The sequence below is a fragment of the Anabas testudineus genome, chromosome 3 (assembly GCF_900324465.2).
Source record: "Anabas testudineus chromosome 3, fAnaTes1.2, whole genome shotgun sequence".
Taxonomy (NCBI): domain Eukaryota; kingdom Metazoa; phylum Chordata; class Actinopteri; order Anabantiformes; family Anabantidae; genus Anabas; species Anabas testudineus.
The window spans coordinates 26,407,720-26,428,337 of record NC_046612.1 but is presented as its reverse complement, the minus strand read 5'-3'; the positions used below and the strand labels follow the sequence as shown (position 1 = coordinate 26,428,337).

General features: G+C 38.2%; 1 protein-coding gene across 1 annotated transcript in view; it reads left to right on the top strand.

The window, feature by feature from the left end:
* The first annotated feature begins 53 nt into the window (after positions 1–53).
* The window catches only part of lrrk1 (leucine-rich repeat kinase 1), a 71,540-nt gene continuing 50,975 nt past the window's right edge, over positions 54–20,618 (top strand). The window contains exons 1-5 of the mRNA XM_026378093.1: positions 54–174; positions 3,187–3,316; positions 15,050–15,240; positions 16,803–16,974; positions 17,082–17,261. Coding sequence (XP_026233878.1) covers positions 3,256–3,316; positions 15,050–15,240; positions 16,803–16,974; positions 17,082–17,261 — 604 coding nt within the window. The 5' untranslated portion in view covers positions 54–174; positions 3,187–3,255. The remainder of the gene's footprint in view (positions 175–3,186; positions 3,317–15,049; positions 15,241–16,802; positions 16,975–17,081; positions 17,262–20,618) is intronic.

The window sequence follows — 20,618 nt, the reverse complement described above, 5'->3', positions numbered from 1 at the left end:
AGAAGAAAAAAAAACGTGACCCAGCGTGCTTTTGGTTTGCCAAGTTAGAACCGTGGAACCAGGAAGTCCAGTTAGTAACATGTCAGTGTTGGTTAGCAGTCTGTGTGTGCTGCTGCTAACACGTCGCGACCTGTGACCCCGTCTCGGATGCTCGCTGGACGTCTCAGCCATGCGGTGAGTTCATTTCTAACTGTGGAACAGTCTCAGTTTATCCACTGTTTCTGCTCAAACTCTGGGCGCAACAAGTCTCGAGCACGTCGGAACTTTACGTCGTTCCTGAAGAAAAACAAACCATCGGTACGGTTTTAGTAAGACCTGTGTCGGGTCAGGACTCTTTACCTTATTGGTACATAACCCGAACTGTCGCATACTATCCAGTGTCCTTACGTGTACGCCTTATATTTAAGAAAGAAAGAAAGAAAGAATGAATCCATCCACTTTTTGTTATGCTACTGCAAGACGAGCTGTTTCCTCACCCTTGTGATGGTTAATAAACGTAGATAAAGCTATAGAAATAAAATCCACATTAATTATGAAAGGTGAATCTTCTAAATTAAGGGATGTTTGCATTAGCTAACAGCAGCCAGGAGTTTGTGGACCTGACACCAGCTGACACCGGGTTCCAGACACGGAACTCTGAACGCGTGTATTTATTTATTTATTCTCCGTGGCGCAGTTTTAAAACTGGGCACCCTGGTTCCTACGGTGCTTCTTCTACCTTATTTAACCTCCTCACCTCTCCAGTGTCCCATAAATTGTTTCTGGTCCGCCATCATGAAGTAGGTCTCAATGCCCTATTTCTGACCAAAGGGAGCAGGCAGAACAAGGAAATAGGAGAACATCCTTATGAAAAAAAATCTTTTGTCAGTCACACCCTTTATTGGGACTCAGTTATTGGACACTGCTTCTCATTAAATATTAATTAAATATCAGTTTCTATAAGATGGAGAATGCCTGTTATACATGTAAAAAGAATATTCTGAATAGACGTACATACTGTATTTTCCAGAATAAATAACCTATGTAAATTAGGAGAGAAGGGGCAGTGCATCTTTGGCATTAGTAGGATGGAACATGATGTGTTTTCTGTGCTAAAACAAGCTTTATAACATGGGCTACTTAAGTGCTTCACAAGTGACAGCTGATCCAGGTGTGGCCCAGTTGTACCAGCCTTATCAGGTACCATCCTTATGTTGCTTCAGATGACAGATTGATTGATAAAGACATCTAATCCATCTCCTCCATTCAGGCAGTTTCCTGTTCTCAAAGAAAACTACCTTAAGCAGCATTAATCTACTAAACATGCAGAACAGTATTCTAGATATGAGGGACAGAAAAGAGAAAGATGACTTGGATTTCAAGAAGCAAAGAAAATACGATGCACTAATTGAGGCCAGCTATGTGGTGAGCGTCTTCAGAAAGTTTGTCTTCAGAAAGATCCCAAAGAAAAGACTTTTCTGAAGACATTAATAATCCGCTGCACAACAAATCCTAAGAATACTGTGCCTATTCTGTTGCACTTGATGAGAGCACTGATTTAACACAGTGCTTACCGTGCTACATTTTTATGGGTGTTAATGACCAGTTTGAAGTGACTGAAGAGCTGCCTTATGTGACTGCAATGTGTGGGAAAACTACAGCAGTATGTGACACAGTTGAACATGTTGGTCTGTTATGGGACAAACTGGTTGGAGTAACCAAAGATGGTGGACCATTAATGACAGGAAGCAAAGATGGACTGGTGGCATTATGTGATGTGGACAGGAGGTGATAGACCTGCAGTGCAACGGTAACCTGAAAGCCAGGTTTAGAGTAGAAACAGGGAAAAAAAAAAGGCAATAATTGGACATTTTTTCAAGAAGGTCGCCCCATAGCTTTCCAAAGCTGTCCAAGCTTATGCTGCTGGCCCTGGGGCTGGTTGGTATCTTTGCTGGCACTTTTCTGCCTAGAAATCACATCAAGAGCTGCTGAGGGGCATCATAGGCATAAATTATTTCCAAGCATAGATGAAATCCACATTAAGACACTGTATTCGCATCTTGGCTTCTAACCATCTACAGTATTTATGCTTCAATTGCCACAGTAGTTATGGCTCTGAGTACTGCAAATTGATGAAAAATGAGGCCTGCTTTTTGTCTACATCAAGATTCACTGTCCTATTGACTAAGCAGTTTCACCAACTCTAGAAAGTTTCCTCTTGCATGATTTGGAGGAACATCTGCTGTTTACAGTATTGCAACTGAAAATAGCACTCTTTCTCTATAAGTGATTTAATGTTTTCATTCTGGACAATAAATTGACAAATCAGTTAAGGTTTCAATTATATCAAAATGTTAATTCATTTAAATTAAATTTAAAATTAAATTAAAAATTCTTGATAATAAATAAAACTTAAAATAAAAATTATTAAACTTTGGTCCTGAACAAAAAAATATTTTTTTAAATACAGGAAACTTGTGGATTTAGAATAAATCAATATAATGTTTTGTATTAAAATTAGAGATGAAAAGGTATGAAAATGTATGTATGTAAAAGTATTACAGTTATCAGTAATATTACATTATTGTCAAAAGATTCTGAAAATGTATTTGTTACACATTCAGCTTTGGTTGTTGTTATTATCAGTATCATCCTTAAAATGAAGCTGCCAGCTTTATTAAGCTGATAATTTATCAAATCAGTGAGTCTTACTAACTTTATGTGACAACAACACTTCATGTGTATCTTTACAGTAAAAAAATGTATGTATGTTGTGCTGGCAGTAGCTGATATGAAGAGACAATAAAAATATTTAAATAAAACAAATATTGAGACTAACTAAAAGTTGTGTAACTACTGTAACTAAACTGCTGCAGCAAGAGAGTCTGTTCCCAGGCCACAGGCAGCAGAAACCACACAGGTGTACTATCAACAAGCTAAATAGGCTTATTAACTTACACACTGTCAAGCTAACAGGCTGACAAGCACTGAAAACATTTTTTATTTACTCTATACTATATGTCCAATGACATGACAACACAGCTCTTTAAAGCTTCAGACCACAAAATAGTCAACAGTCTTAGTCAGTCCTTTTAAATAAATATTCTATTGTACCATTTGGGGAGTACAGCTAATTCTACAGTATCTTTTTAACTGATAGCATGTTTTTGGTATGACTCCAGCCACTGCTGCTTTGTCTTTGTGCAGGGTGACTGCTGAATCCAGGCCTCTTTGTGAAAAAACTTTGATAGTTTTTACCCAGTGACCCCATCAAGAATGTCCTACTGGTCTGTGGGTCTTCCCCAGGACTCTCCCAGAAACATGGAGCAACAAAGCAGTGAGTAATCTGCCTAGATCTTGACCATCCATCTCCAAATGTCATTAATAATTCTGTCAGTAAACCCTGCCATGAGGCATATCAGGCAGGTTCAAAGAGGATGCAACTACAGTATAACAATGTGTGGAACAACTGCAGTAGTGCTTAAATTTAGCAAATGGAGAACTGAGACTGTGATACTTTGAGAGCCACAAGCCTTATCTGTTATAGTATGACTGTATTTGTCAACCAGACTGTGCTCACTGAACACAGGAAGTTCTAGTCTCATCAAGCTACCAGCAGATTGTAGAATATTTATGTCTTAATGGGATTACAGTAGGAGATGGTGAAATGTAGTGTGGTATAGTAGATTAGATTATAGTAGGCTCACTGTACCTGTACCTAACAGCAAATAGGAAGGTGTGATCTGTTTTGTCTTGTAACTTCCTATCTACACCAGTGGAGCAATGTCATGTTGTATTGGTTGGTTGACTTGTTTTGCATGTGATGCCATTTTACCACATATTAGACCAGTTTACAATGAAACATATGAACATTTAAGCCTCACAGTGAATTTCTTCAATAATTGTTTTACAAATGTCTGCTGCTTAGGTTTGAGGAGATGCTGCTTGTAGAAGTTATGTTGAAGTAATGTTTTCATTTATACCAAGTATGTGTGTGTGACTGTGTTGTTGAGAGGTAGCATTTTCACACCAACGCCAATACACTAACTTTGCACTTTGACAGCTGTACTGTCCTAATCTGCTTTGTGTTGTATGTTTTTAAGCTGTGGACAATGTGATACTAATATTTTCTCTGATCCACATTGAACCTTGCATTTCAGGAGTCATGTGTCCGATATCTGAATCAAATAAAAAAAAAAAAAAAAAAACTCAGATTGAAAAGTTTAAAACAAAAAAAGAAATATTTTCCACTAATAATAATAATAATAATAATAATAATAGCTTTTTGGTGCTTTCAGCTGCATCCTAGACTTACATCTGCAATAATGAATCTATCCGAACTAAGCATTAACCTTAAGATAAACATCAACAGTGATAGTACATGGTGGGGGGTGGTAATCCCTGTATCTATCCAAACATACCGCACTTGTGCTGCCAATGTTCTGGACAAGCAGTACTCTGATTAAATATGCTTTGACCATAATCTACATAAAAGTGAACTGAAGTGATCACCATCCTTCTTTGAGTCATATTGCATTTTTACTAGTGTGTCGTAACATTTCTGAAATTTGGCATCTCTGCAATATTTGTCCCAGCTGAGCAGGTGTTTCTGGCAGCTCGACGTTTTAGCTGCAGTAAACAAGATACAGACAGATGGGCACTCAAGTTGAACATAAACAGACTTCATTCAAGACTTGGTCTCATAACTGCTAGTGAGTCTTTTAAAATTGTCGATGACTGAATATGTCAGGAAACATGTCCAATGACATGACAACACAGCTCTGTAGAGCAAGAAGAAAAAATATGTGAACCCTTTGGCTCAAATCTTTGGCTGTCACTCTGGGTTGCTACTTTACCTCATTGATGAGTGTTTGTTGTGCTCTTGAAGTCATTTTGACTGGCCACCTTCTTGTAAAACGCGATGGGAATTTTTCTATATAAATTAATTTAACGAAGTAGGGGCTGCACAGGAGAGTGTGTAATTACAGTATATCAGGGAAGAGGGAGACAGTAAGCTCAGAGACTGGTGTGGCTGATAAACAACAGGGCATCATTGCCTCCCTCTGCTTCCCCCTCCTGTTCCACCGCCTCTCCACACTTCCTCCCCCATCCTCCCTCGCTGGTTAGAGAAGAGGGAGATCATCCACTGAACACAGCCAGGATGTTTGAGGATGCAGAGTAGAAGCGACATAGGCTTAAAGGAAGCCATGAAAAGAAAGCAAACAGCTTTGGACATGATGGAAGCAGGAGAAAGAGGAAGATTTGCTGCTTTGCAATGAAAAGGTTAGTATGAGAAGAGAGCAGAGCTAAATGCTGACTAGAGCCTTGTTTTTATGCTGCACATGCGAGAAAGCCTAAAAGCTACTCTGCACTGAGCTCTGAGTCTGCTACCACTAGATTTCAGATATGGATCAATTCACATGATGGTTCTGATTACTTCTAGAATTCAGTGCATCAGTGGTGTTTATGAGAATCATCCTGATTCAATGTCACATGGTATTACACTGGGTTTTCTTCAGGATTGTAGTGGAATATGTTCTTATTGTTCTCTCACATGCTTTTTGCCACATTGAAGACGATCTTATAGATATCCAGGTAGTGGACAGGTTTCTCACTCCTGCTGCACCTGTATACTTGGTGTAGGTGCACCTTGGAAAATCCTTAGCAGAGAGAACGTGAAGGATTATCATGTAGCTGTTACCAGCTTTTTGGAACAGCATTGTAAACTCAATCAGCTTTATCAGTCAGCTTGCTTGATGTGTAGGTCTCCGAGGCATTATTTAAACTGGGTTTATGGGCACATCAGTTTCTCTATAAACTGTTACCTACAACAATCAGCCCTCGTTGCTTTGGTGACAGAAGTGGTTACTGGTGGTAACAGCAAATGTTCTTACAGTAATTTATTTGACAGCTACTTTGCCATAAACACTGCACAGGCAGCTGTTCACAGTGCAGCCAAGCAAACACGCATTTGTCTTGTTTACTAAAAAATTGTTTGTATAGGAATTGTGTCCTTACTGAGGCATTTGACATGTACAGCCTGTTGCTAACTTATTATGGCTGCTCGTCATTCAATTATTCCTCTGAATATTTTAAAAATTCTGTGCTGGTGAATAATGAAGAAATGGCCAATGTCTTGTTTAGTTGATGCATTTTTAAATGACAATACCATCAGTTAATGGTGAAATAAACATCGCATTTTCTGTGACTACATTAGAGCAAAAATTACTCTGTGAATCACTATTGTAATGCTTTTAATGTGAATTAGCACTAGTATTAAACATGGGCTAAGTATTATTAGTATTAACATGATACTGCTCTAATTAAACATGCATTGGCAGGGGATTTCAGTCCAGCTCAGAACTGACAATGGACTCCACCATTACATTTATTAAATTTCACATTACATTTATATTTGCATTATATGTAATGTAATTAATCGAAAGCAAGCACCGTTATTTTATAGAACTGCAGTGTGTGAATAATCCCGCATTAGCTGCAGTATTTCATAAAAAGTGGTGTGGGGCCTTCAAGATCATGGATCACCAGCCACAAACAAAAAGCTGTTAAAAGTGGCAAAGAGCACGTTATCTGTAGGGACTTCTTGAGTTTATAGACCAAATGACCTAAGATACAGAGGAGAACTGTATTATCCAAATTATTACTATATTATAATTAGTATTGGGATTATTGAGATATATCAGAAGTCTTCTCATCAGTTGAATATTATCTGATTCTAGTCATTCTATTGAGAATTGACTGCAATTCACCTACTTTATAGCAGACTGTCTAGCACATTGGTGTGAGAAACAATGTTTTTCAGTTCAATGACTGCTTGTATGATGTTGCCATTAGTGTGTGTTCCCCTTTAGGACTAAATACTGTCCACAGTGCTTGTGAAACTGGTTCCTTCTTGTGGTCCATCACTGACAGAAGGAAAGTGAAACAATTGATTAATGTTTGGTGTTGAGAGTATTAAGGTGGAAATTCCCTAAAAGCCTTCTTGCAGACACTGGTAAGCTGCACATAAAAATGCCTACTCACGTGTTATTTTCAATTCTATTCAATAAAATTCAATTTCATTTGTATTTGTATAGCACCAAATCACAACAGAAGTTATCTCAAGGCACTTTTCATCATAAGGTTTAATTGTATAAAAAAGTATATAGAAAACCCAACAATCCCATTAGACCAAGGCAACAGTGGAGAGGAAAAACTCCCTTTAAAGGAAGAAACCTCACCTCAAACCTAACTATAAGCTTTATAAAAAAGCAAAGTTTAGTCTTTAGTCTAAATGTAGAGAGGGTGTCTGCCTCCCGAACCGGAACTAGGAGCTGGTTCCACAGGAGAAGAGCTTGATAGCTAAAGGCTCTGCCCCCCATTCTACATTTGGAAACTCTAGGAACCGTAAAAAAACTGCACTCTGAGAACGGAGAGTTCTGCTGGGAAAATATGGAACTATGAGGTCTTTAACATAAGATGGGGCTTGATTATTAAGTGGTTTATATGTGAGGAGAAGAATTTTAATTTCAATTCTGGATTTTACAAGGAGTCCGTGGAGAGAAACTAATGTAGGAGAAATATTATCTCTTTTGCTAATTCCAGTCAGAAGTCACGCTGCAGCATTTTGGATTAACTGGAGACTTTTGAAGCAGTTACTGGGACAAACTATTAATAATGAATTACAATAGTCTAGTCTGAAAGTAACTAACAGGATGCTCCTAATTTTAGCAATATTTCTAAGGTGGAAAAGGCAGTTCTAGAGATTTCTTTTATATATGAAGTAAAGGAGATATCCTGGTCAAAGATAAATTAGAGATTTCTCACAGTGTTACTTGAGGCCAATGCTAAGTCATCTAGTGTAAGAATGTGATTGGACATGGTGTCTCTGACATTTTCTAGGATCAAACATGATAACCTCTGTCTTGCCTGAAGAGGAGTAGAAAATTATAGGACACCCAGGCCTTTATACCTTTTAAGCAAGCTCGAAGTTCGATTAATTGATTAGCTTCTTCTGGTTTCTTAGATAAATATAGCTGGGTATCATCTGCATAGCAATGGAAATTTATAGAGTTTTTCCTAATAATATTGCCTAAGGGGGGCATTTAGAGTAAAAATAATTGGTCCAAGCACAGAACCCTGTGGAACTCTTAACTAACTTTTGTGTGCATGGAAGACTCATCGTTAACATGCACATGAACTGGAATCTGATAGATACGATTTAAACCACTCTAGTGATGTTCCTTTGATCCCAATGACATGTTCCAGTCTGTGTAATAAAATGTTGTGATCTATAGTGTTGAACGCAGCACTAATATCTAACTAAATGAGTATAGAGAGAAGTCCATTGTCTGATGCTAATAGAAGATCATTAGTGATCTTTACCAGTGCTGTTTCTGTACTATTATGTACTCTAAATCCTGACTGGAAATCTTTATACAAGTTATCCCTTTGCAGGTGGTTACATAATTGCTTAGGAACTATCTTCTGATCTTAGTCTCTATAGAGCTGTCTATCAAGGTATAATTTGTCGAACGACCAGTGTTGCACGTTTATTGTTCTGTCTGTTCTGATAATAATAATAATAATAATAATAATAATAATAATAATAATAATAGATAGTTTATTAATCGCCTTGGGAAAAGTTTTTGTGGACAGGCTGCCCCCTAGAGGCGCCTAGAGTTCTGGGTTCAGTGTCTTGACACTTTAACAACTGACCAGGAATCTGGAGGAGCCAGGAAGCAAACCACCAACCCTGGGGTTCATAGACAACAGCCGACTGCCCTTGCCAACAGAGTCACAGTTGCCCCTTCTTCATCGTTTAGTCTGTATTGTGTCCCTTTGAGGTCCTTTCCATAACTTTTATTAGTTCTTTGTATTTGTGATTTTCCACTTTTGCGATAATGGGCAGAGGTGATCTGTTCAAGCATGATCCAAGTCAGTGTACACAATGGAAAGTGATTTGATTGAACAGTTTCAACTAGTAGTTTGAGTTGTGTTTTTATGAATTTCTTGATGAGTGCTTCAGGATTGGTGGTGGGTTGTTCTGTTATGCCGGAAAAGATTATATTGTCATGAATGCTTCGTGTTTGAATGTTTAATATGGCCCCTTTTGTGAATTTATTTTCTTTTGTGACTTGGTCCATTTTTTCCGTGAGTTCGGTGACCTGCACAAGGCGAGAAGGTGGAAGATTAGCGATGTTATTAAACGAGAGATGCAACCCAGGTGGTGAAACCCAGCATACATCTCCATCAAGGAACAACTCTGCATTAAGAAGATTTACTGGATGGCTACTGGCTGTCTTTTTACATCCTGAGGGAGTTTGCACAATTTCCTGTATTTAATGTGTACATTCCTCCCTCATCCCATGCAGCAGCTGCATGTGAGATACTGCACGGTGCGGTGACAAACTCTCATTAGCAGGGACTCATTCTTCACTCTCTTCCACTCTCCCTACTTTCAACCAGTACGTGAAGTGCCATCCCAGGGACGCTGGACCTGCTGTATGCTATTGTCAAAGAAGCTTACACCTTTGCCCCCACACCCCACTTGGTCACTTTGATGACAACCTAGTACATCTGCTCCCTAAATACACACTCTGGGTGATAGGAGTGCCTGCACATGACAAGACTGTGAAAGTGTTGACGAATGAAGCTAGTCCACTGGCCATGGACAAAGCACAGTCAGAACAGAATTCCAGCTCCACTCCCACATGTTCAACCTAAGCCCATTTGTGTTCTCTGGAAGACCTCCAGTGTTGTTCTAGTTGCTAAGACTGTACATGCTATAGTGGTTTGGCTACATGCTAAGGCGCTACTGTGGGGTTTTGGTGTCTTCGACATATAGCCAAGAGAAACCAGGGATCAAACCCCTAACCCTGGTGTTTATAGGCAACTGCTCTACCAACTAAGCTAACTCCCATACAACACCAGCAGACTACAGGTCAGTCATGAACACTAGTAAGAGAAAAGATGATGGAGGCCCAAGTCATTTCACAATGATGCAGATAATTGCAGATGTTGCTTTGCATCCTGCTTGTTTTCAGATCACAGAGAAGATTTACTTCTGAGGACTCCAGTACTGCACAGTTGAACGATCCTCCACTACCCCTCGATCAGCCAAGCGTACTATGTGTCCTTTGCTTTAATGGAGGGGTTTTGTTTTGGCTTTATGCACATCGAATATGCAGTTTTTTGCTGTAAGCTTTTCTCGTCTTGGACATGGAAATTATTAATTAATTTCCATGTCCCTCATTCAGTTACTGAGAGAAAACTGTGGTTGTTGACTCTTGGTTTAAGGTTTGAAGGGTCAGAAAATTTTACAAGCTCTGGAATTGCCATCAGCTGATACTTTAGAATGAGAATTCTTGATTTTACCTTAGGAGTGCTAAGAAGTCAATAAAGTTCAGAGACATTAAAAAGAGTGCCAAACATTTGTAGATAGCATACTTATAGTCTAGATATAGCTATAGCCATAGTCTTTAAGGCCATTAAGAAAAAAGCAGCAAAGCCGGACATGATCCACATGTCTCACAACACGTAGTGCATTGCAGATTGTTAGATATGGGGCAACATGGTGACCCCTATCTACCACAACAAACTAGACGTTATTAATGTTGTTATTGTTATTAATAATACAGCAGTATGTCATTACACACAACATTCAAATGAGCCCTCTTGTCATTTCTATGACAAAAAGGTAATACTAGGCATTAGCCATGCGAGTGAAAATGATCCTCAAGTCATCTGGTTATTTTTCCTCAGCTACTTTCTAGTCCTATTTAGTGCTTGTTATGCTGATGTTTAATCTCCACTGTTTGTTTGTGCTGCAGAATTAAGGAGTGTATGGTTCCTTTCATCTCAAAAGCACATAGGCAAGTGTAATGGGAAATCCAGTAAATATCATTGGCAAACTAATCCATTTCAAGGTCTCCAGACAGGTCAGGGAAGGTTTAAAAGGAGAATGTTAATGTTGATTGTGAGACACGTGAGTCTAATGGTTTCACTCCCTTGGGCTTTCTCATATAACCTCAGCAGGCTAGTCAGACTCTTTTGGTCTTAATTATTCTCTAAACTCTCTCTGCTACAGGAAGCAGACATATGCAGCTCAGGCACAGCTAAAAGAGGAAGCACATGTTGGCTGGTAAAATGAATAATTGCTGCAACAAACATGGCAACGACTACTATATATGTAATCTTATCTACCAAGAAATGTATATGAACTAGATATTGTACATGTGTACAGTAAATTGGTTGTACTTAAGGTCACATAGCTTCTGAAACACTCCCCACATACCACAGGAATATGCAGATCAATACAGGGAGGAATGCAAATAACACAACCATCTGCATCTGTGACATCAGAGATGACGATGTACAAACTGTAACAAAAGCGGAAAAATAGTTGGAAAGAGGAGTGAAGGAGGGCATCTTTGTCAACAAATGAACCAGGTCACAAAGTATTATCCTTCAAAATGTTTTCTGAAGTAATGGAGACATATGTTGAAGCTAAACAATAAAAAATCTCTCTATATCAAAACAGATTTCTGTCTTCAGTCCACTACAACACACACACATTCTTCATTTTTAGTGATGCATACAGTACATCCAGAAAGTATTTAAAGCACTTAACTTTTTTTCACATTTTGTCATGTTACAGTCTTATTCCAAATTTGGTTAAATTCATAGTTTTCCTAAAAATTGCACAAAGAATACCCCATAATATCAAAGTGAAAAAATACGTTTTTGAGATCTTGTCCTCCTGTTTCCACTCATTATCCTTGAGATGTTTTGACAAGTCCACCTGTGGGAAATTCAGTTGATTAGACATTATTATTATTTGGAAAGCTATACAGCTCTATAAGGTCCCACAGTTAACAGTGCATGTCAGAGCACAATCCAAGCCAATGGTACAGTGGCCAAACAGAAACCACTACTCAGTAAGCCCATCTGGAGTTTGCCAAAAGGCACCTGAAGGTCTTTCGGATATGAGAAACAAAATTCTCTGGTCTGATGAAACCTTAGGCCTGAATGCTAAGTGTCATGTCTGGAGTAAACCAGCTCACCCTCTGGTAAATACTATCCTTACAGTGAAGCATGGTGGTGGCAGCATCATGCTGTGGGGATGCTTTTCAGCTGCAGGAACTGGGAGACTAGTCAGGCATCCTTAATGAAAACCTGTTACAGAGTGCCTTGAACCTCAAACCAGTGCAGTTGTTCGTCTTTCAAAAAGACAACGGCACTTAGCATTCAGCCAAGAATTGTAGCTTGTAGAATCGTACTAAAAAAGATTTGAGGCTGTAATAGGCACTAGAGGTGCTTCAACAAAGTAAGCAAAGGCTGTGAATACTTTCAAACTACAAATCTTCTTTCATTTTGTTATTATGTGGTATTGTTTGTAGAATGTTAAAATAATGAATTTAATATATTTTGTAATAAGGGTGTAAAATGTGGAAAAACATCTGTGAATACTTTCTGGACTCACTGTATACTTAAAAAAAAGGCTATGTAAAGCCTCCTCTTTGGGATAAGTGGGAGTGCTAGAGCGTATCCCAACTGTCATAGTGCAAGAGGCAGGATACAATTTGGACAGGTCGCCAGTCTATCGCAGTCAGTCAAACATTGACAACACATTCGAGTTTAGAGTCACCAACCCTAACTAACTTAACTATGTCTGATTGTTAACAATGTCTGACTGTCCATGATGGTGGAAAGAAGCCAGAGCACCCCGAGAGAACCATGAAGACACAGAGAGAACATTCAAACTTCACACAGAAAGGCACCTACCCATGTTCGAAGACTGATTCCGGTTTGAATCCTTCTTGCTTTTAGGCGACCGTGCTAACCAGTACACCACTGTACCGCCCATGAATGAATAAATTGTTGTGTTAAATAAATACATGTCTAAAATTAAAATTGCATGTCATGTTTTTTTTCTAGGACAACATAAAAGACCACACACTGTAGCTTCAGTTATATATGGATACTGTATAGCTGAAACTATGTGATTAATTTAATAATTAATTGCTAAAGTTTAAACAAAACAAAAGCTTTTGTCTGATTTAACTTTGTGCAAGTGTAGTGGTGCAGGCTAACTAGCCACTCATCCTTTATTGTCAACTTGCAGTTTATGGTTAGCTTTAGATACTGAGGCTTGGAGGTAGCTTCTGAGTAAATTCTGTTTTCCCATAGATGTTCATAGCTGCTTTTTAAATGTATGAAAAGCTTTGCCTTTAGTTCGTTAAATCTGTGTAGCATCTTAAGGTAACATCAGATGTAAATCTGCAGTCTCAGATTTGAGATGTGTGGTGCCAGAGCACAATGCCAGGCTACCTGAAATGATTTGCAAATGACATGCCGTTATAGGAAAGAGAGATTAGTGATACTGTGCATCCAGACCCTCATGTTCTTTAAATGCTTTACATTGCAAATACTGATGTAAAGAAAAAGATTGCTTTCTCTCTCTAAATCAATGTCCTAATTTAGAGACTTAGGTTCTCCTACTGACTGCGATTGCAGACTGAAAACCAGGATGTGGTCGCTTACTTTTATTAAAATGGATGAACTTTTGAAACGCCTTACACAAAGTGAATCTAATGTTTCCTTCTAAACTGTTTTAAACATTAGGAACCTAAAGAAAAGCTAATTGTCTTCTTCATCAGTCATCTTAAGAACACTGAAAGGCTATTCACTTCTTTACAGCACATAGTAACTTCTGGGAATGTTTTTTTAACTGACTCATAACTATGAGTTAACACTTTTTTTTTTTGTTATGTAGCATATAATGTAAATGATTACTTCAATTTTTAAAATATCTATCTGTTCTTTTATTATATATATATATATATATATATATATATGTATATATATATGTATGTATATATATATATATATATATATATATGTATGTATATATATATATATATATATATGTAATATGTATGTATATTTACATACCTATTCCAAGTACTTCACAGATTATGTGTGTTTGCATTATACCCAACAACCACACAGGATAGTAGGCTATTATCGCCTCAGCGCTTCAAGCCTCATTTGCCTTTATAAAATACACTGCCCATCCAAAAAAAGTCACATACTATAATATTTCATTGGACTGTCTTTAGGTTTAATTGCAGCATGCATTGATGTTTCAATAAGCATCTGCAATGTCTCAACATTTCAGAGTTGCTTACATTTTTTTGTCAAGATCTTGTCTTGATGATGGAGGAGTCGGACTGTGCAAAGTCTTCTCCAGCACATCCCAAAGATTCTCAATAGGGTTAAGGTGTGAACTCTGGCCAATCCATATGTGAAAATTATGTGCCATGCTCCCTGAACCACTTTTTCACTATTTGAGCCAGATAATCCTGGCATTGTCATGTTGGAATATATTGGGAACGAAAAAATCCATTGATGGAATAACCTTATCATTTAGTATAGGTAGTCAGCTGACCTCATTCTCTGGGTACATAACATTGTTGAACCTAATTCTGACCAACTGCAGCAACCCAGATTAAAGTACTGCCCCTATAGGCTTGTACAGTAGGCACTAGGCATGATGGGTGCATCACTTCTTACCCTGGTACATCTGAACTCATCAAACCACATGGCCGTCTTCCATTGGACAGTTCTTAACTCAATTTTATGAGTTTCAGCAATCTCCTTAGATGTTTTCTTTGCTTTTTCTTTGGATGCACAGTGTATTGGATGTTCCCATTTCAAATGGAAAATGAGAACAAAAAAAAAAAAAAAATAACAATGTCCTGCTCTTAGTTTAATTGTGTGTCAAATACTTAGTTTACCTGGAACTGCTCTTTTTTACAGTGTGCACTAATCCACTTAGCTGTACTGTAGTTTATGCTGTTAGAGCCTTCTTTAATAAGGTGACCTAGTTCCGGGCAACTTTTGCTAGCAGACTACAGTCAGACTACAGTCTGTTAGCAAGAGTTGCCCAGAACTAGGTCACCAACCTGCAGCATGCTACCATGTGATCCATTCCTCCTCACAAATATTCGTTCTTATTGACATTTGACTAATATTTTTACACTAGGTTTGTCTTTTGTGCTCTCAGGCCTTGGGGAGGAAATGGGAGCAAAGGCATCGCTGGTGGAGGGCATGAGGCAGAGGTCTGTAGCGGTTCCTTCTCCCACTCTAGAGAACATCCAGGCAGCCTATGAGGACAGAAAGGAGGAGGCTGCCAAAGAGCTGATCCAACAAGCCTGCTGTGTGGAGTGCAGCGCAGGGGTGCCCCACATTGATGGAGTAAGTACACCCAAAAATATATAAGACAGTCACCTTGTCAATCGCACTGCTAGCTGAGTTAGAGTGATCTTGTTCTAATATAGAGGGATTACTAGGGTTAGAGTGATAGACTGGTAAGGTTTTACTTTGCTAATACACATAGGTGCCAAGTATTAGGTACACTAAGATAAAGTGAAAGAATGCTGTCTAGCCCATTAGTTGTGTAAGAAATCCTCCTTGATGAAGGTAAAAATATTAATTTTGTGTTGTTGATTGAATCATATGATCATTTATTGGTACTGTTTCTGGTATTGTATTGTATTGAGATATATTTCAATTATTTTGTCCATCCCTTTAATGGCAGTGAGGCTAGGTTCTTCATGTTGTCATCCAGTTCATCATCAAATTTCTGGATTCTCTAGTCCTCCTAAGTCACTTTTCTTTGCCCTAATAATCTGATAGCTGCATTATTCACTTTCAGAGATAATTATATTGCCAGTGTAGTGCAGTGTTGTGGTGGTGCATTTATTCTGATGTGATGAAGGACAACACATGATCTGCGATGGGGCAGAAATACAGTACTGCAAAGATGCAGAAATTAGATATTGCCTAGATCTACAGATACACTGCTATTAATGGCAACCTGGGAAAACCTATTGCATTGTCACCAAATCTTACACATAAATCTTATACTACTACTACTTTATGAGTTATATTCCTACAAAACATCTGATCCAAGTTTGAGTGGGATGTACCCAGAAGAGACCCAAAGACACGATAGACCCAAGGTGGGTAAAAGGGACAACAAACTTGTAGTATATTTATTGTATTGACCTATTTCTAAACAAACATTTAGACAACAGTGAAAGCAGTGAAAAAGTGTAAAACCAGTCTCTAAATTTCAATAAAAAAAAGTTTCTGACATGGAACAAAAGAGGATACAGATTGAAATGCAGACTGATCTTGTTGTGAACTAGTTTTGTCTAGCACACACTGATCACAAGTGTGGGGGAACTGGTTTGTCTGGTTGAACAGAATTAAGGCTTCATGCTTCTTGCTTTAACACTGTCAGTTGCCATGATGACAGAGAAAAGGGCTTCAGTTGGTACAGATATGCCAAACACGTTGGAACATGTTAAAGTGTCTTTAACATGTTCCAACAAGACATCAAATCCTAACTTGCCCCAGCAGCTGAAATTACAGCAACACCATCATTGGTGTGTCCTGAATTTACTAATAAAATAAACCAGTCCCCCAGTTCTTGTGAATACAACATCTAATGAATGCTTGTAGAGAATTCCTTCAAATTTGGCTTTAAGTGGAATTTACTTTGGTGGTCAAGGGTCAAGGTTACACTGACTTCACATTCATCCAGTTCTTCAAGCTCATATGAGTCTGGACAGACATGCATATAAACTAAAACATCACTGCATACAACTGCAGTGGATAATCATTGGTTTGCTTCAATCATTCATTAAATGTCAAGGACCATCAGAGGCAGCCAAACCTTGATCAGAACTTTTTTTGAATGAGGCTTATCCCTGAAAGTTAACAATTTTTCCATTGTGCATGTATTGTTTTAGGTGCGTCTCCTGTGTGTGGCCACCCAGCATGGTGATCTGGAAAGTGTGCGTTACCTCCTAAAAGAAGCCTGTATCACAGTGCCCCAGGAGCCATCCAGCAGCCACCCAGCCATCCTGGCAGCATATTATGGCCACACCAACCTTGTCAAAGAGCTGCTGGATTCTATACCTGGTAGGAGCAATAAACAGTGCGTGCTGCATATGGGGCTGCACAGCTGCCAGTGTAAACAGTGTTTTTAGACTGATCTCCTCTGATAGGTGATGGGTCTTTTTTTTCAGGTCCATATCTGAGAAGAGACTTGCTGAACTGGATGCTAGCCGAATCTTGCCAGCAGGGACACCTGGACATGGTCCAGCTGCTGGTTAATAGTTACAATGCTGATGCCAAGGACTGTGCCGTCCACAGTAATGAGTTTGCCATCATTACTGGGCTGCCGCTGTATGCTGCTGTGCAAGCAGGTAGGGAGACATATGCATAAATACACTCCAGACAGTAGAATACAGCAGTCAACAGGAACATGAAATAACATTTTTATTAGTTGCTTTTACTGACTATACTGAACTGTCTGTCTTTTATCAAGTTTCAGAGCATTCTCAAAATCTCAAAATCTTTCCCATGCGCTCAAAATGTCCCCGTTTGCAGTCAGATTTTCTTTGCTCATGTTTGAAACTGTATTTGTGACCACCCTATTAAATATCATGAGCCAATAGAATTCAACCTGGAACTTACTAATCATGTAATGGGGGAGGGGCAGAATGAAGGCTGTTTATTTAGAATATGTAGACACAGATGAGAAGCTCACAGCTGCTATTTTGATCTTCCTGGACAACCTGCTATAAAGGTGTAGAAATGTAAATCACCAAGCAGTCACCCACCTACATGTCAGTATCTCAGGTTAGTAATGTTTCAGCATCATGGCCAACTGCTAAACAAAACACTGGCAAAGAGGTCAATTTAATTCAATAAAACTGAATTGAATTGAACTGACCTCTTTGTCTAATGTAACGTTTAAGTATCTATCTCAAAGTTGGCCCTGGACCACAGCTAAATATGCACCATAATGACAAAGCACACAGTCGTGTTATTCATTTGTTTTATTTTAATTTCTTTTACAGAAGTTGAGACAACCTGAACTTCTGTGCGCATGTTTCAGATTTTGGTTTAAGAAATGTTCTAATGTAAAGTTCAAAACAGATCTTACTGACTTTATATGTTATCTTAACTTTACTGTTGGGGTGTGTTATGTATAATTGTACATTTGCTGTTGCACTTTTAGGTGAGGACTTAACAAACCAATACAAGTTCATATCACACCCTTACTTCCTGGAGACTGCGTGTTCCAATAAAATCCTAGATTTTCAATCTTCAGATGTAGACTCTGTGGATAATTCAGGCCACACAAAAAGTGCTGCTGTGTTTTTTTAAAGTGTAGTGTTTGTTTCACTATAGTGGCGCACAGAGCCAGAAAAACAAAAAAGGGCCTCCAAATTGTTTAAATGCTGGACCTAAGAGGGTGTGTATTTAAGGTACACACAGCTAGAGCAAAAATGACAAATGCTGTCTAAATCAATAGTCTTGTAATACAGCAAATTTTGCTTCATGATAGTTATATTTAGTATATGTTTGAGATGTACTCCCTTACAAACAAACGGGTGAAGGTCTTTTAGCTTACCAGCATAAATATACTGTTTATGTAAATATACATAAACAGAATGCACCAGAGCTAAATTTTGAGTGTCATTGCAAAAGATATGGATGAATTAAATTTCGAATTGAACTTGCAGCGTCAATAGAACACATTATTTACAAGCACTGTCTGTACAAGGCAGTATTATAATTATTATTGTTAACTATTTTTACATGCTAGATATTTACATTTAGTCACATCCTTATATCCATCAACTGTATGTCATACATGAAGTATGCAACATTATCAGTGCATGATTGTTGCTTACTGTATGGATTTAAAGAAAAACAGATACTAATAATAACATTGGTACAAGGCTGCTTCAAAATAACCCCAAAGGGATGATTTTATCAGTTCTGAAGTTATAAGAGTGTGCAATCAGACTCTAAAGAATTGCATGTACCAAAACGAACTTAAATGTCACCCGCATAAAACTGTTGAAGCTAATCTCTTATGGGTGTTGCATGGTGACTGCGTCTTTCAAATGAGCAAAATCTTCCCATCATTCTCGTATGGCAATCTTGGTTTCAAAGTCTAATCTAGCTTTCTAAGTTGTCTCTTAATTGTAGATTTTGACAGTGACGCGCCTACCTTCTCCAAAGGATTCTTGACTTCTGTTGATGTTGTTAAGTTTTTTTTGTAGTTTTTTTTTTTTAATGATAGATTTTTTTTCAGCCTAATAGTGAGATCTCCTTAGATGTTAAATTAGTAGTTCCTGTCAAAAGGCTGTCAAATTAACTCACTACTGCCAACTCACTACCCGATGTCAAGTCCAGACCTTTTATCTTTCTTTAAGTAACGAGGCAATGGAGCACATGTGGTCAATTAACTTCGGGTCAGTCAATTATCCAAATGTGTTTTGAGCCCTTGAGAATGGGGGTACTCTCCTTAAAATGGCTGTAGTTCCTAAATAGTAAATGCCATATTTTTGTGGAACCTGTTAAAATAAAGCAAAAATTAAATACACTGCTCAAAATAAATTAAAGTAACGTGTTGCAAACACATCAGATTTTAATGGGGGGAAAAAAGTGGAAAAATTATGCAGCAGGTTAGTCCATTTTATTGAAATTTCTTTCAAGTTACTCTTACAAATGTTACTTGTTGTTTGTTTGGCCCTTCAGATGTTGTATGCATGCCTAAGGGCATGAGATGACAGATAATGCCCAGAGGTATCTCCTCGCAGATCTGCATACTCTCACCTCAGGCATTAACATGCACCAGGAGAAACCCAGGACCCACTGCACCAGTGTAGGGTCTGCAATGACACATATTAATGTGCCATCCTGGAGGACAGCCCGTTTAATCTCTGTAGGGTCCAGGTATCACCTCATGCTACAAGTAGTGACACTGACCCTAGCCAAATGCAAAACATGTAAAAAAGATGTCAGAAAAAATGAGGAGGGGAAAAATGACAGTGGCCTCCTCCTGTAAAACCATTCCTGTTTTGGGAGTCGTTTTATTTTCACCCCTCTAGTTCACCTGTTGTTAATTTTATTAACACCAAAGAAGCTGAAACTCATTAACAACCCCCTTTGCTACTTAACTAACAAGATTAATAGCCCAGAAGTTTAACTTACTTGATGTTAAAAAAATATTCCTTTCTTGAGCAGTGTATTTCGATCACATCGTGATTATTTTATTTCAGATTTGGTGTTGTGATGTATAAAGTCAAAATGATAAAACTTAAACCAGACCAACATTGTCTACCCAGCAATCCAATTCTGTATTTGTTTGTTGAGCAATGGGCTGATTTTAAGCCAGCCCCAAAAAGGAGCCATACAGTACAAAACTTCTTGCATCTCACTTACCTAGGTCTGTTCCATTTAAGCGTATTATAGTTTATAGCAAAAGAGATTTTCGTGTGTGTTTTTGTTTAGTCAGGATGCACTCAATGAGGCCAAATATTATGTCAGAACATGAGTTATTCATTGTAAGGAACAGTTTTTTTTTCTTCAAACTTAAACGATGGTGAGTACGATGATTGCTGCTTGTGAGTTATTCTAAGATTTGTAAAATCATTGCATTTGCTCTAGTGGAGAAATTATAATGAGCTGCCATTTAACTATTTTCTTGACCTCAACACGGCCATTTTATCTCCTGACTGAGGTCTATACAGTGGTAAAAATAA